A 15552-nucleotide genomic window follows, 5' to 3' on the forward strand; every position below is an offset into this window, starting at 1 on the left:
GACGGTTGGCTGTAATAGGACAGAAAAGGATGATAAATTGTTTCATTCACAGTTCGACATGCTCTGTTTAACCTGACCATGATTCCAAAGACATACTGTCCACAGACACCAACCCACACATTGTACAGCTGACATAAGATGTGACCATTTAGTCTTTTTTTGACACATGAGCTGATTGGTAATGAAGGAAATTAACAAATTGCCTCTTACAGGAAAGGTTTTTGTGAAAAAAAAGTGCTTATACTGCAGGGACATAACTTTAAAATGTTTTTGCAGCTGCGTTAATAAGTTATCTACTTATTAACATCCATGGTATGCATCAGAACATGTGAAAATATTTTTAAACAATTTGCTGGTAACAAAATCAAGCACCGATTTTATTTAATTTTATTTAGAAAGCCAACCTTTTGTTAGATTATATTTATTCAGTGGACAAAAAGAAATATTACTAAATCACCAGTGCACCAATCATTGCCACCTCCCAAAACCCTATTAAACAGATTTACATGAACATTTTTTGTAGTTTTTTGTAGATTGTCCAGGAATGTTTGATTAATAATCAATTATTTCCCGTTTCTCCATGATACCACTGTCTGTTGATTGCAATTACAAATGTGAAAGAGAACTTTCCATTCAAGCACAGCAGATGTTTTATTGCTCATATCTGTACACTATAGCTGGAGCTGACATTTAAGACTGAATGAGGACCCATCTTCATGTTGCTACCCCTCACTGTTAGCAGGAGAGTAAGGGAAGTACATAATATCAGAGACCATTATTTCCCAGGTCACAAGTCAGTCCCCAGTCTTTATTGTCGAGTCCCAAGTCATGTCCAAGTCCTTTGGTTTAAATTTCAAGAAACAAGTTATACTGAGCGGTCCATGGTACGTTAAGACACGAGGAAACAAATTATTTGCCTCAATAGGGTTTTTTTTTACTATTCTTTAATCAAAGTATCAAGGCATTTCAAGTAAAAACACTCAAATCCAAGTCAAGTCACAAGTCGTCAGTATTGGAGTCAAAAGTTTAGTCACAAATATTTTCTAAAGTAAGTAAAATAATTCTGTATCGAAACATCAAATCTCTGGTCTGTCTCAAGTCAAGTCATCAAGACAAAGTCCACACCTCTGCATAATATGTCTAAAGTATGTTGTGCTTACTGCTTTGTGCATGGTGGAACATCTGAGCTTGTTCATTAGGAGTAGGATAACCATATTGGCATATTGTTGTAGACCTGTTAAAACCAGAGATTTGCATACACTGTTTAAAAAGATGAATAACATTGGGGCGCGCTGATGGCGCAGGGGATAGCACACATTTGGCAAGGCAAGGCAAATTTATTTGTATAGCACATTTCAGTACAAGGACAACACAAGTGCTTAGAATGATTAAAACATAGGAAATAAGAGAATAAAAGCAAGTTGGAACAAAAGTAGAAAAATGTAAACAAAATAAAACATGGGAAATAGAAACTAAAAGCAAATGTTAATAATTTTAAAAACAGTTGGACTACAGAATTTAACTAATGATGTTTCAGTAAAACAGTGTAACTAGAACAGTCAAAGGCAATCCTAAACAAATGGGTTTTTAATCTTCATTTAAAGGAACTCAGGCTTTCAGCCCTTTTACAGTTTTCTGGAAGTTTATTCCAGATAAGTGGAGCATAGGAGCTAAATGCTGCTTCTCCATGTTTGGTTCTGGTTCTGGGTATGCAGAGTGGACTGGAGCCAGAAAACCTTATATATGGAGGGATGAACTCCAGCCAGTGGACCTTTGCCCAAGTCTCTCCCCTCTCTCTAATATATATCTCAAATTAACCTCATATTTGGACCAAAACGCACACAGTGCTGCTTCAGTATAAAAATTAATAAAATATTTAAAAAATCATGGAAAAGTTACCTAGCTATCATGACAGCAGACCCTGTGACTTCCCTGTACTGATCTCAGTCTTCACGCATTATACTAACCCGTATGTTAAAATAGGTGTACATATGTCAGAGACATCACATAGTGGGATATTCAACCAAATCCTCTTAATTTCCCACTTAACCCTTTTTTATAGCAGCATACCTGGCAAGATAGGTTAAATATTTTGTGTCACTGTCTTCAAGCTGTAGACCCTGGGTCAAACATCTTGGGTGCCCTTTCACAAGCTTGTCAATACAGTTAAAATTTTGTACCATTTTACATAAACTTCCTTGCTAACTTATAAATATTTCCAACTCTGTAAGCATAGTTTCAGGGGAAGTTAAATTACAGCTTTGTCATGGCCTCTCCTTAAAAAATAAAATTTGTTCTCTTTATGTCACTTTCTAACTGATAGTTGGTACACTTAAGATACGATCACACCGAACGTGAACAAGGCGAATGGACCGAATGATTTACATGTTGTCACTATGTAAAGGTGTGATCAATAGCGGATTAACTGTCAGTGGTGCGAACAACATGTTTCATGCTATGCAAATGGTGTAAATTGGGTGAATAGAGTGAAAAGACACTGCAAATGGACGCAGTGGATGCGCAAATAGAGCAAATCGGAATTTCGCCCGAGTTTAAAGTGTAACTCACCCCCATGTGAAAGCATATTGTGTCCCCAGAAGGCAGCTGTCTGCCTTTGAGACAGGTCTATGTTAGTGGATAGATGCTCCTCCTATTTGATGATGCGGGGAAACGAGTTGTACCTTTAGACTGGGTGTCCCTTTTGAAAGACCCATCTGCACCTAAGTTTGAACTTATCTCATATCTTGAAATGTTACTTCCGTTTTTCCCCACATTATTTTCTTATGGCATCTCTTTTGTGAATGGCACCAGTCAGTCCCTTCTACAAAAACCACCCACGTACGTTGCTGTCACCCCTGTACTTCACAGTTGGGATGGTCTCTTCAGGCTTGACAGCAGTTTCTATCTTTGTCCTGCAGATGTGCACATTTCAGTTTTAGTTTCATCAGAACACAGCATGTCTCCGAAAATGAAGGTCCATGGAGACGTGGCTTGAAAAGTGTAATCTGAATTTTTATGTTGGGTTGAGAATAACGACTTCCTCCTCTCTCAGTAGGCTGTTGGCCCACGGGGGTTGTTGTGTTCATTTCACACCAAAACATGTTTATCATTGGAACACAGAACCCGTCTCCTTCGTGAACAGCGTCATTGGACATTTTCATTGTATTTTTACTTTCAAGTAGTTGCTTGAACAGATAAATATGGTGCCTTCAGGCATCTGGAAATTGTACACAAAGATGAGCAAGACTTGTGTTGAGGTCCACTATTCTCTCTCTAAAATCTTGCTGTATTTCTTTATTGTTTTTCCCTTGATATCACACAAGGATACTGTCTATTTGAAGGGTTGCTTAAAATACTGTACATTTGTGTGACTTAGTTTTTCTCGTTTGTGGTTACTGAATCATGATTTATCAATCAGAGGCCCATATAGTCATGAGTTCATCATATGGGATTCATCAAGTTGTGTAAAGTATGTAAACAGAATACTCTCATTTTGGCTAACTTGCATGAAATAGGAATTTTTTTGGTCATGTTTATTGTCAAACACTGAATAAAAAGGTTGTGCGTCTTATATGGTGCAACTGATATGTTTCTTTCAACACTAAAAAGACACACATACAGTCTGTTTAAAGTCTTGATTTACAGCATCATTAACTGATCTAATGCCGCTCCACTCCTAATGCTCTCCTTTTATCTCTCTGCTTCTCCTCAGCCAAATGACACAGATGTAAGTATGCACATAATTTTCCACTGTGGCAGTCTCCCAAAGGTGCCATCCACAGTTTCGCACCGAGATCTGTGAACTCGGCTTCACAACGCTAATGAAACAGACGGCAGACATCCACACAGTCACAGCTATGCAAAAACAAAATAAGCTCAGACTCACAAACGAGATGCTCACCAGTCGATCTCAGGTAGACGTTCCTGCCACATCTCGCACAAATTAACAATTTCTCACCGAGGCAGACACTGTTTTTTTTTTTGTTTTTTTTTTCTCACACGTTCTAAGACACTTGTCGACCCGTTTGTGTCTAACGCCTTCACCGAAAAACACAGACAGCAGCATGAGCTTAAAAGATGTCCCCATGAACACAAACAAACTGGTCTCTCTTAGTCACATAGATTACGCTCCTAATCCTAATCATTCATGAGTGTCGCTGGAATCCATCCAAATTACAGTAGATTTTGTGTTTTGTTTTATTTTTTCTTAAGTGCTCCTCCATAGAAGGGGTTTGTCCTCTTCGCTGTGACAGTTTTGTGAGTATATATTACTTCCTGTCTTCTAATTATATGATTTAGGGAGATTATTTGATTAGTCAAAAATTCCTAATACTTATATATATAGATATGCTTCATGTAGCCACTAAAGCACCATGCATTCTTAGTCTTTTTATTATAGCTTTGAATCCGTCTGATAAAAATAAATCCGTGTTGTCTGTCATAAGTAATTTGTTTTTCTGTGTCTGTGTCTTGTATCAGGACATTGAGTGCTACGTGATTGACAATAATGGCTTTGTCCTAATTTCTAAACAGCGCAGTGATGTAAGTTGACACATTAAAAGGACTTTTAAGTCTTGCTTTAAGGGTTTGAGAGCTTTTGAATCTGTTAGTTATCATCACTTTGAAAAGAGAGGACAATCTCAGAAGACGTGTGGAAAATTACATGCATCTTTTTTAGTAAGGCAAGCACACTCAGCATCTCAGGTGTTTTCCTTTTTTCTTGAAGCCACTATTTGAACCACCTGTAAATGTGTTCATTTTAATTCAACTTTTAGCATATTTTGTGACATTACTACCTCAAACTTCTATGTATTTTACTGTAACTCTCCTTTATTATCCCCACAATTCTTATTAGAGCTCAAGCTTAATTTAAAATATGTGCATTAAAGGATGTAATTATGACATTAGATCGAAAAATGTTAGGATTTTGAATTACTTGGCAGTTTTTTAGGCTTTATAAAACCAACGTATTCATGACAAGGGCATCAGAGTTCACAGTGAGGTGGAAATGATGGGGTGTAAAAGTTTATGATCCTGCTGTCAGATTATTATCACAGGAATTTATTAAGCCTCACTTGATAGTTTGTCTCCCTTTTATCCGTCTGTCCTGGCAGGCAGGAAGGTTCTTCGGTGAGACGGACGGGTCTGTGATGACCTCGTTGATTCAAATGGGCATGTTTAAGAGGTACTGGAACTGATCTGCTGGCAGCTGTGTGTCTGGGGCTTTATTGTGTCTTTCTGTGTGTGGTGAAATGTCATGTCCTGATTAATTTTTTGTTCTGCTGTCATAGTGCATTATTTGTTTTTTTCTAAATATTGTTGATGGAACCAACTGGTTCATCTCCTGCTGTGTTACAGGCAGCTGTCTCTTCACAAGAGAATGTGCTTCTGATTATTTCCTCTTTTTATTTATAATCCTGTGCTCCTAAAATGAGTGAAATGCATCTGGTTATATAGTGCTGTGAAAACATATTCAACCCCGGATTTCTTCCGTTTTACTTTTTTTTTGGTACTAAATGTTTCAGATCATCAAAGAAAGGTTAATGTCAACACCTGTTGACATCCTGTCAGAATGCCAATAATGCAAAATGTAGTTACCGGTAATAGTTAAAAACAGTTAATAATTCATACAAAATGAGAGAAATCTTCCTGTGTCCCGCTTTTAAATTTAATTATAAGGGAGCTCCTAATATAATAACTATAGATGACAGGGAATCCCATTAAGACTCTTGTGTAATTACTGCAAGTTTAACAATGCAACACATCTTACAGCTGATGTGGATTTTCCCCATAATAAGTAACCCAAGTGAGAAACTAAATGCAGAGTTGGAAAATTTAAAGGTACTATTTGATCAGTTATCAGATGTCAGAGACAGCGCTGACTCATTTCTCAAGTTAGCTATTATTGAGCAGATAACAGGCATAAGCTCCAGTTTTCTTAAAAAACAAAATACATGGCGGTTCACTGTGCTCTGTGTACAGACGGATAACTATTTGCATCCTTTGCAGTTTCGGTCAACTACAAGTTCAAGAACCTGCTCACTCCTTTAAACTGGAAAGTATTTCTAAAATTATCTAAAGCTGTAAGAATATAATTAAGAATAAAACAATTACACAGCAAAGTATGTTGTTTTTTCACTCGAATATGCTTGGTCAGGAAAAACCTGTCATTTATTCTGCATAGGTCTAGAGGGGAGGAATTTATATGTTTCTATGGAGTACTTTAATGTTTTCTTACTAATAAAAGAGATAATCTCAAATTCCTTTTAGTTGGTTTCATCTATGAATGTGTCTGTCGTAACCTAGCAGGTTTTACTGTCTTGGTAGATTTTCAGTGACCCAGTCCTGTTTTAGTTTTCTTCTTACTATAAATACCCTATTGTGAAGTTTGCTTATTTTATAAGAATCTACTAAAACAGGAAACAGCAGGTCAGAGGTTTACGAAATCAGGGATATCGACCGCAACATTTCTGATCAGTGCAAAACAAAAAAAAACAACCATCAAGCAATTCAGAGGGCTGTTTTCTTTTTCCTCCGCTTACTTTTGCGTTAGTTTTGCTTGCAGTTGCTGGTGTCTGGAGACAGAAAGTGGATCAATGAAAGTCTGTAAATGAAGCAAAGAGACTAACCCAGTGTTTGCATGCCTGCTTATGTTCCTTCAGGGTGTCCTTGTTTGACTACCAGGCCATGTGTAAGATGAACCCTCACTCTGTCAGCAGCGCTCGTCCACTTCTCAGCGTAAGTTCAGTAATTCAGGCTTAACTTGTACTTTTCAAACAAGAATCCAGTCACTTTTATTTTACACTTCATCTGTCCTCCTCTCTCTGCAGTCATTCTATGCTCTGGCTTCAACCTTCAAGTGGTTCATCTCTAACTTGCTACTGTAAGTCTGGCTAAAGGCAAAAACATGGGCAGCTCTGTATCGTAAATGCACTGTAAAGTTTGTTTATTGGCTGGCAGCAGTAAAAGCAGAACCGCATCAGGTATTTAAGAGATAGGTTGCAAAGAAATGTGTCTTTTCATGAATAATGTGTCTTAGTCATTAGTGAAGTGATAGTGTTCCTAAAGAGTCTCCATAAAAACAGGATTTCATTAGATTTTTTTTATTAGACCAGTTGACTCATCCTTTATAATCTAGCTAAATGTGTTCCTTTTTTCAATTAATGGTTGGCTAAAATGAGATTTAAGGCCTACTTAAAGCACCACTGTGTAACTTGTAGCCACTAGGGGGCGCTAGACGTGTAAATTCCAGGTTTAACACCCTTGAAGGCCTCTGGCAACACTGCAATGTCTTAAAATTAAACAGCCTTCATCCATGTTTTGGAATCTGATAGCAGATGTTTCAATTTTTAAGGGAAAAAGCTATCCAGACCAACCTGCCGCTACGTAAAAAGTTAGTTCCTCATTTACCTGATAACCAGTTGTGGCACACTTGGCAGCAGCAACTACTATTACGCATCTGTGTCAACTGGGAATGAGTCGTTTACATGAGTGGTCCCCAACCTTTTTTCCACCACGGAGCACTTCACTGTCCGGCAACATTTTCATGGAATGGCCTTTAAGTTGCGGGGAATAAATACAACAAAATAAAATGTTACAACTGGAATAAAACTCTGATATTTTCTATTTATACTAATAATAATAACAATTTTGCTGCACAATTTAATGACTAGAGTCAGAGCTTTCCTCTGCATAGCTCTCCCAGATAGCCGGGGATCTGAGTTTAGCTGCAGCAGATCAGGGCGCCCAGGCAGCGCAACAGCTGCTACGGCCAATACAGTCTCTCTTTGCAGAGAGTGAAAAGCACTTAAACCAACCCGTCAGATCAAGAAAATAATCAACACTGCCTATTGCACATTTTGCAACGCATGCAAACGAAAATAGTTGAAATTGTTAAAAAATGGTGCAGAATATGCTGCCCAGGTTGCTGCTGGCAAAATCACTCAGTATACCAACGACGGGCATCAGAAGTGGCGCTTGAGCAAGAACTGTGATACAGATCATTTGTAAAAGCCTTAACTGGGATCTAAAATTTGATACGTGCTATTTGATCGGTATGTCAGTAATATTACTTTTTATAACTCTAACTATTATTGGTTCATTTTCAACCAAACAGGTGGATTGATTACTTTCTTTATGAAAGGGTTTCATTTTAATCAGAATATGCTTTCAAAGCTAACAGTGATTACAGGGGAACTCAAAGGCCTATTTTATTATTCCCATGTCAAAACTTTGCCCAGTTTCCGAGTTCTGCATCTAATCTAGTCTGTCTACAATCTGCTGTGGTCTCTCTTTGCTCTTTAAGGTTTCTACTGGAGTTCAATTTCTGTAGCTTCTGGCACACAGAGCATTTTGCTGATGGTAAGCTCACGCTGATCTTTAATTTGGTTCCATTTCAAAGTGTTTTTACCATATTTTCCTTCTATATTTCTTACTCAACCTTAACAACAGGCACGAGGTGGTACAATATTGCTCATTTTAACTGAATATTATGTGTTTAGTGTGAATGGGAATGAAAATCACCCCCAAACTTGGAGGGGAATTCTGCTATAGTTTGCATTTCACTCAAAACACCCATTTCATCTTCATCATAACACTGTAAGGTAAAATAAACCATTTTTGAAACAATATTACAGTTGAAACCAGATATCTATATGCAATGTTTTAAAACAAAAACTTTTTTCTCAATGGTAATTAAATATAACTAAAATGAAACAAAATGCATTGTTTAAAAAGTGTTTTGTAGGGAAGGCAAAAAAGATTACCACACCAATAAAGTAACGTTTGGTCTTAAGTGGGGTTTGCTTACATTATTAAGGAAAAAAACCGAACCATGGAATCAAGCCAGAAATGCGTTTTTTAAACAGAACCAGGGCAGACTGGTATGGACAGATTTCACCTTCAGGTACCAACTATAAATCAAGAAACAAGCACTGGAGTTGATACGCATTTTTGGTACAGGTGTCTGGAAATTTCACCCAGGGATGAACCAAACTGAGGGAGGTTCATAATTCTCTTACTGATATCTTGGATGTCGTGCATTTGAGCTGTAGCCTGAGAATACACACACAAGTTTGCTTCTCTTTCTCTCGAATGTTGTAAATCAGCCATCAGTTTATAAAACCGTGAAATTATCTTGGATTTCCCCAATTATTTAAAGGTATAACAGTTAGAAATAAATCAGTTATCAGTTTTAATAGTCCCTGTGATCAAATTTGTGAATGACAGTAATGCAGTTTTAAACTAAATTTACCAATAAACCAAAGAATATTCAAAACTGCAAAGAATATTCCAAACACCAAACGACAAAATGGGGCAACAATTTGGATTTTATAACTGCACAAGGAAGGCTTTTTAAGGATGTTTCTGTCTGCACTGCACGCAGAAGAAAGCAACGTGGTCATCCTCTGCACACAGACGCCACCAGCTGCTTGGCAGCCGATGGAAAGGGAAGTAACTATTAGCTGGAGGAGGACAACTGTAAACAATTAGTGTCTGTAATGAGTACACACAGTAATTACAATACGAAAGAAACTTAGTGCATGTACAATTCTGAATTTGAAGAAAGGTAAAAATAATTTTTTTTGTCTAATTCTTTGTTTTCTCTATTAACAGTGAATGTACTATCTGGTTTTAACTGGATGAGGTGTATAAAGTGTGTCTGAGATTGATTATCAGACTCGTTCTCATATAATAACAGCTTTCATCTCCTTTCATTTGCCTTCATGGTTCTATGAATCAAACGTTCCTCATTACCACACTTCCCTCCATCACTGACCCTCTCATCTCTACCGTCATCCATCCATTCAGCAAAACCATCCTTCAGCCGCTGTGAGTACTTGCTGTGACGTGTTTTAGAGGAAGTCCGGTGCTCCGCAGACCTTTGTGTTTTAACTTGGAGTGCGGTGTTTGTGAAACGTTCCAGGCAGAATTAAATTTAGTGTGTCAGATTACATAAGGCTTTCAGTGGGAGCAGACGCAGCTGCCAAATCATTCAAAACAAGACCAGAGCTCAGACTTCTATCTTAGCTAATGGAATTTCTAAGCAGTTAAATAAAATCCCAACCAGACACGTAAAATTTAATCAGCCATTATAGCTCTTCTGTCTGCTTCCAAATCATCTCTACTTGTGCATTCAGTTTGTTTGAAGCGTGCTCCCATCAGAGCAGCACTAATAACCTAAAAGTTTGAGCTTTTAGCCTGTCGATCACGCGTGCACCGCTAACTAATCAAGAAATGACCCCTTTCTATCCCCCCTATTAGCCTACGCTCCGAAGAAAAAATGGAACATCTTGCAGCCATGTGACACCGAGTACCCGAGCTTCATTTACGAGCCGTCAGTCAAGGAGACCAACAGCATTATTAAGTGTGGACGGTGCCAGAAGTAAGCACACACCCGTGCATGCACATGCACACACAGTTAGCAGCACAGTCCTCTGTAAGCCCTGGACCGGTCATATTAAATTGTCTTTCCAGAATCCATTTTCCACAGCTTTCCTCCGCTCCGCTCCCTGCGATCAGTGTCTATTTATAAGAGTGTCAGAGGAGTGAAAGAAGTAGAGGGGACCAAAATTAGATGGTACTAAGGAGAGTTATATGCAGGGTAAGAGGCAAGAGGAAAATAGAAGAAAGTAAAAGTGAATGTGAGTATTAAAACAGGAAAAAAATGGTTTGAATTACAAGATGGAGAGAAAGAAACAAAGATTGAAAACGGTGGAAGGCAAATTGGTTGAGGAGGAGAAAGAAATCTGTTTGTTGGGATAAACCGAGTGTGAGTGCCTTCATGTGGACAACAGCGGTATAACACCACCAAGTTATGGCCTTTACACACCTTTACATTCCTTTGCAAAACAGAATTTCATTGCATTGCCATGTTCATGAAATGGCAATACATTTCTATATCTATTTATAATGGAATATTCCCCATTAAATGATAGGAATGATAACCCACTTCCTGGTAAGGCAACCAAGGCTACGGGTTTGGAGAGTTACAAGGAGACAAAAATGACAAAGTGTAATGAAGGAGGAGCGTAGATATTCTTTTCAACATTCTTTACCAATAAAAATCTTAAAATATGACATGTGAACCTCCTTTTACTGCAATTAACCATCAAGAATAAAGTTTTAGCCCATTGCTCAAGCTCAGTCTGACTGGATGGAGAGCATCACTGAGCAGCACATTTAAAGTTTTGTCCACAGATTATCAATTAGATTTAGTTCTGGACTTTGACTAGGCCATTATAGCACATGAGTTGGCTTTGATCTGAATCTCTGGTAGTATGTTTAGTAGGGAAGCATGACGTCACGATAACATGGGCATTGATACTGGTGAATGTTGTGATAAAGATATGATAAACAAATTTAAAGTGTAGATGTCTTCTTGCTTTGGGATAACAGCATAACATAGACCCAGATAGGTAGTCTACAGCTACCAGAAAAATAAATGATCCAAGCAGTTGATGAAAATTTGGGCAATATCTGCTTAGTTGTACTTTCTTAATGACTTGAACTTCTTACTGCCTTCTTCCCTTGCAAAATCGTTTTATGCTGCATTGAACAACTAGTGTCACCAAAGATATTACAAGCATAAAAAGCCTAAATGCATAGTACATTAATAATTAACTAACATTTATTGAAGTCTGGGCAGTTCGTGATATGCATATTGTGTGAAGTGACATTGCAATACTGATAAAATTGCAATATATTGTGCAGCCCTTGTGTTTACAGTTACCCTGCTTGGAATGAGCATCTCTTCTCCAGTTTCATTTCCAGTTTTCATTCAGTTGCTGAAACCACTATGTTTTGTCAATAAAAATACATTTAAGTTTGTAATTGTAATAGTTTGGCAAGCACAATATATTTGTTAGGTTCATTCGGGTGTATTACCATGTTTCCATATTATCATACATTAAACACTGATTTGACATTTTATTAATTTCATCTTTGCACTTTTATGGGTCAGGATGTTTGTAGTACAACAAGTACCAGAAAGCAACCTGCTGATGTTGGTGGTACAAGGAGACTGTGACTGCTCCAGACAGTTCCCACCCATCACCTTGGAGCCCAGGGAAGTCAAATATATCCTTTGGTTGTGTGGCTTTGTGTATTAAAAAAATAAATAAATAAAGAACAAAGCATTCTTACCCCAAACACGTAATTTTGTTCTTGTTGTTGTTCTGTCTTGCTTAAAGAGAGCCAATTTTCATGGTAACGTCTCAGATAGAAGTGTGTACTCCGAAGCTTGAAACTTTAGTTGTCATGTTGTTGTTTTTGCCTTAACCACGCTGCACATAACGCTTCAGTGAAGTGTGACAGGATGAGGTCCCAGAAGATCCGCAGACGCCCCGAGTCCTGCCACTCTTATCACCCACAGGTCAGATTCTCACTGTCGTACCTCATGAAGCATAGCCGCTGTCATCAGCGTTTATTATGACTCAGAAGATAAAATATCCTAATCCAGATTTAGTAGACTTATCTTTGACCTTATTTAAAACTCAGCTTTCACTTCACTGTTAGTGCTAGCCTCATACCAAAACCTGGGGTCAAACTTAAGCAACACTAGAGGTGCCACTAGCTGTGCCAAGCTGGATTCTGAATGTTTGTTATGAAACATGAATAGTTTGCAGTAATAGTTTGAAGTTTGTAGTAATGGTTTAGAAGCTGATGTGGAAAGAAGGAACCCAGCAGTCGAGTCAAGGATAAAGATGTGGGGAACTTCCCACAGTGGGGAAGACCTTCATTTTGGCTTACAAGATTGGTGCCTATCTCCAGCTGTCATTGGATAAGATACAGGATTGTTTTAATCATTTTAATTCTTTTTTTTTTTAAAACATAAAGCATACATGTCTATCAAACAACAAATTCTAGCAACTGTTTACATTTCTGAGACAATCCCTTTTCAAAAATAGTCCCTGTAATAGAAAAGTCCAACTTCTAATCTCCTCAATAGTATCAAATAGTAAACTGTTGGGGGAGAATATTAGTGTCTACAAATATACATTTATATCTAAAAAAAAAAAAAAAAAGTTAGTTTCATTACACAGAGGCTTACAGATATTAAAAACCCTAAAATCAGTGTCTCAGATAATTTGAATAATGTGGAAAAAGTTAGATATTGAAAACTCATTTTCTCACAGCGACTAATCAACTCAAAACTCATACAAAGGTCCTGAGCCTCTAGGTGGTCTCTCACTCTGGGTCAGCAGGCTACACAGTCATGGAGAAGAGTGCTGACTGGACAGATGTCCAGAAGACATTTTCTCCCTCCACAAGGAGAGTAAGCCACAAAAGGTCATAGCTTAGAGGAAAAAACTCTGGTTGTTTACAGAGTGGAGTATCCAAGCATATTCACTGAAAGTTGAGTGGAAGGAAAAAGTAGTAGGAAAAGGTGCAACAGCAACAGACACAACCACAGCGGATTGAGGATTGTCAAGAGAGACGTTAGAAGCGTCTACTTGAATGGAGGACCCACTAACCCCTATAGAAAGTACGTTAGTTATCCAGCCTAGTGGTGTCAAAGCCATAGATCACTATCTGAATGGTCCTAAACGAAAATGAAGACGTGCAAGTCTTGCTGCACGATCTAATGTGAATTGATTTGTCAATAAAAATATTTTTTTTACTTTTTTGTAGAACATTCTCGTAGAAGTTGAAAAAGTACCGACAAATGCTTGTGACTCTTAAATATTTCAGATCATGAAGTAAAATTTAATAAAAGACAAAAATAAACTTGGTGAATACAAAATGCAGGTATTGGATAACATTCGAAGCTGGAGCCTGGTCCTGCGTGAACATATGATTGGCCGGTTGCACCCTTGTTAAATCATATATTAACTGTGATTAACTACATTTTTTTGGTTAACCTTACTCTCTACACCCAGGCCTGACTACAGCCAGGCCCGTAAAATACCAAACTTCTTTAAATAGGACCTTTATGTCAACATGAAGAACGTCAAAAGATCTCAAAAGTAGACTGGATACACACCTACATGTACATACAGCATCCCCCTGTTTCACACGTGTGTACTGTTTGATCATTTTCATGTGAAGGACCACAATGACTGAAAGCCTAACCTCTGTCTCTTTTGTCCTTGCAGGAGAACGCTAACGACTGTGGGGGGGCCTCTTTTCTACGTCTCTCAGGCCCTCTACTCTTCCTCTGCCTCTCCTGTGCTGCACTTGTTTCCTGATGCCAGAAAACTTTGCTCTTTATAAGTACACAACTTTAAAAGAACAAGACAGGTTTGCACACAAATCACCTCAAGTGGACTTTTAAGGAAGCAGATTCTACATGTTTCGGCAGACTGCAAACCAAATGAGCAGTTTATATGGATTATGAACACGTTTAACTGCTAAGAAGTATAACCGCTAAATGTAACCCTTTACTGCCTAAATTTTACAGTCATATCAACAAATAAATGTTTCGCTGTCAAGCAGAGACCAAATTAAGAAGTAGGAGATGGTACATTCGGGTTACAGCACTAATGATGGATATAAATGTAGGTATGATGCAAATAAGCGACACTAGGCTTACTTTGGCATAATAGTATTTAAGCAAAATTTTCCATTGTCATATGTAGCTTATTTATTGCTGTTAATTCTAAAGATCAAGCTATATTTGAAATATGTAGCTATGAAATCCCAATTGGAGATCATTTGCACTCTTAATGGCAGAAAAGTATTTCCAAAATGATTCTTGGTATGTTTCAAGAGGTTGCAACTGTAAGGGGGAAAAAACAAACAAAAAAACAAAGGTAACAGACTGCTGTTTTCATGAATCTAACACATGCTCAGCTGAACGTTGCAGAAATAAGTACATTTCTGCATGTCACTGCTAGCATGCACACTTCCTGTAAAAGAACACGTTATTGTTAATGTTTAAAGAAGATATTTGGCTTCTTCTTTGACTATTATTCACTGAGAATAAAGAACTATGAGCAGGCAAATCTGTGTGCACAACACTTAATAGAAATCTGTGCAGAAGGCTAGAATGGCTCAGTGCCTGGACAGCGGTAAAAATGAGTTCTATAATATATAATTATACCTGAAAAGAACGTATATTTTACAAAGATTTTTAAAATAAAGTATTTAAAAAATGGACTCACCTGTTGATAAAGATTTCACCCTAAACATGTATTTCTATTTACCTGTTTGTTTTCATGAGCTGTGCCTTTCTGCCTTATGTAAATATAAAAAATACATATTATGTGACTTTTCCCTGGGGTGTGTTAACCTTAACAAACATGCATATACATTTCAGATATAGAAAGTAAAACGAAAACTTTTCATTTAAACCATTACTCTTTGTAGATTTTTGTGTGTTTTTCATTTCAAAACCGTTTTGGTTGGGCTGACAAATCATTGTCCATTTGAAACACGCTTTGTGTGGCTTTGCATTACGGCAATACGTTCTGTAAAGAGGTTAAACCATCATCTGTCTTGGTCTGTTTGTAAAGTCCTTTGAACAATAATTTTAAATGAAATTGTTAGCCACACTAACTGAAGCCATGATTTGTATGCTATTAACTAAATTAAATTGTTGTGGTTTTTGTA

The 15552-nt window shown here is 37.6% G+C and overlaps 1 protein-coding gene across 2 annotated transcripts in view; it reads left to right on the forward strand.

Moving 5' to 3' along the window:
• The window catches only part of cacna2d4a (calcium channel, voltage-dependent, alpha 2/delta subunit 4a), a 130532-nt gene extending 114980 nt beyond the window's left edge, over nucleotides 1-15552 (forward strand). Inside the window, exons 32-43 of one of the 2 annotated variants that reach the window (XM_036148828.1) lie at nucleotides 3713-3727; nucleotides 4213-4257; nucleotides 4480-4542; nucleotides 5115-5185; nucleotides 6663-6738; nucleotides 6831-6883; nucleotides 8306-8361; nucleotides 9811-9831; nucleotides 10264-10384; nucleotides 11963-12078; nucleotides 12291-12373; nucleotides 14097-15552. In XM_036148828.1, the coding sequence (XP_036004721.1) occupies nucleotides 3713-3727; nucleotides 4213-4257; nucleotides 4480-4542; nucleotides 5115-5185; nucleotides 6663-6738; nucleotides 6831-6883; nucleotides 8306-8361; nucleotides 9811-9831; nucleotides 10264-10384; nucleotides 11963-12078; nucleotides 12291-12373; nucleotides 14097-14189 (813 nt within the window). In that variant the 3' untranslated portion in view covers nucleotides 14190-15552. Of the gene's footprint in view, nucleotides 1-3712; nucleotides 3728-4212; nucleotides 4258-4479; nucleotides 4543-5114; nucleotides 5186-6662; nucleotides 6739-6830; nucleotides 6884-8305; nucleotides 8362-9385; nucleotides 9576-9810; nucleotides 9832-10263; nucleotides 10385-11962; nucleotides 12079-12290; nucleotides 12374-14096 lie in introns of those variants that run through there. The other variant, XM_036148829.1, reaches the window with a different exon arrangement.

Source organism: Fundulus heteroclitus, chromosome 17, assembly GCF_011125445.2.
Source record: "Fundulus heteroclitus isolate FHET01 chromosome 17, MU-UCD_Fhet_4.1, whole genome shotgun sequence".
Lineage (NCBI taxonomy): Eukaryota > Metazoa > Chordata > Actinopteri > Cyprinodontiformes > Fundulidae > Fundulus > Fundulus heteroclitus.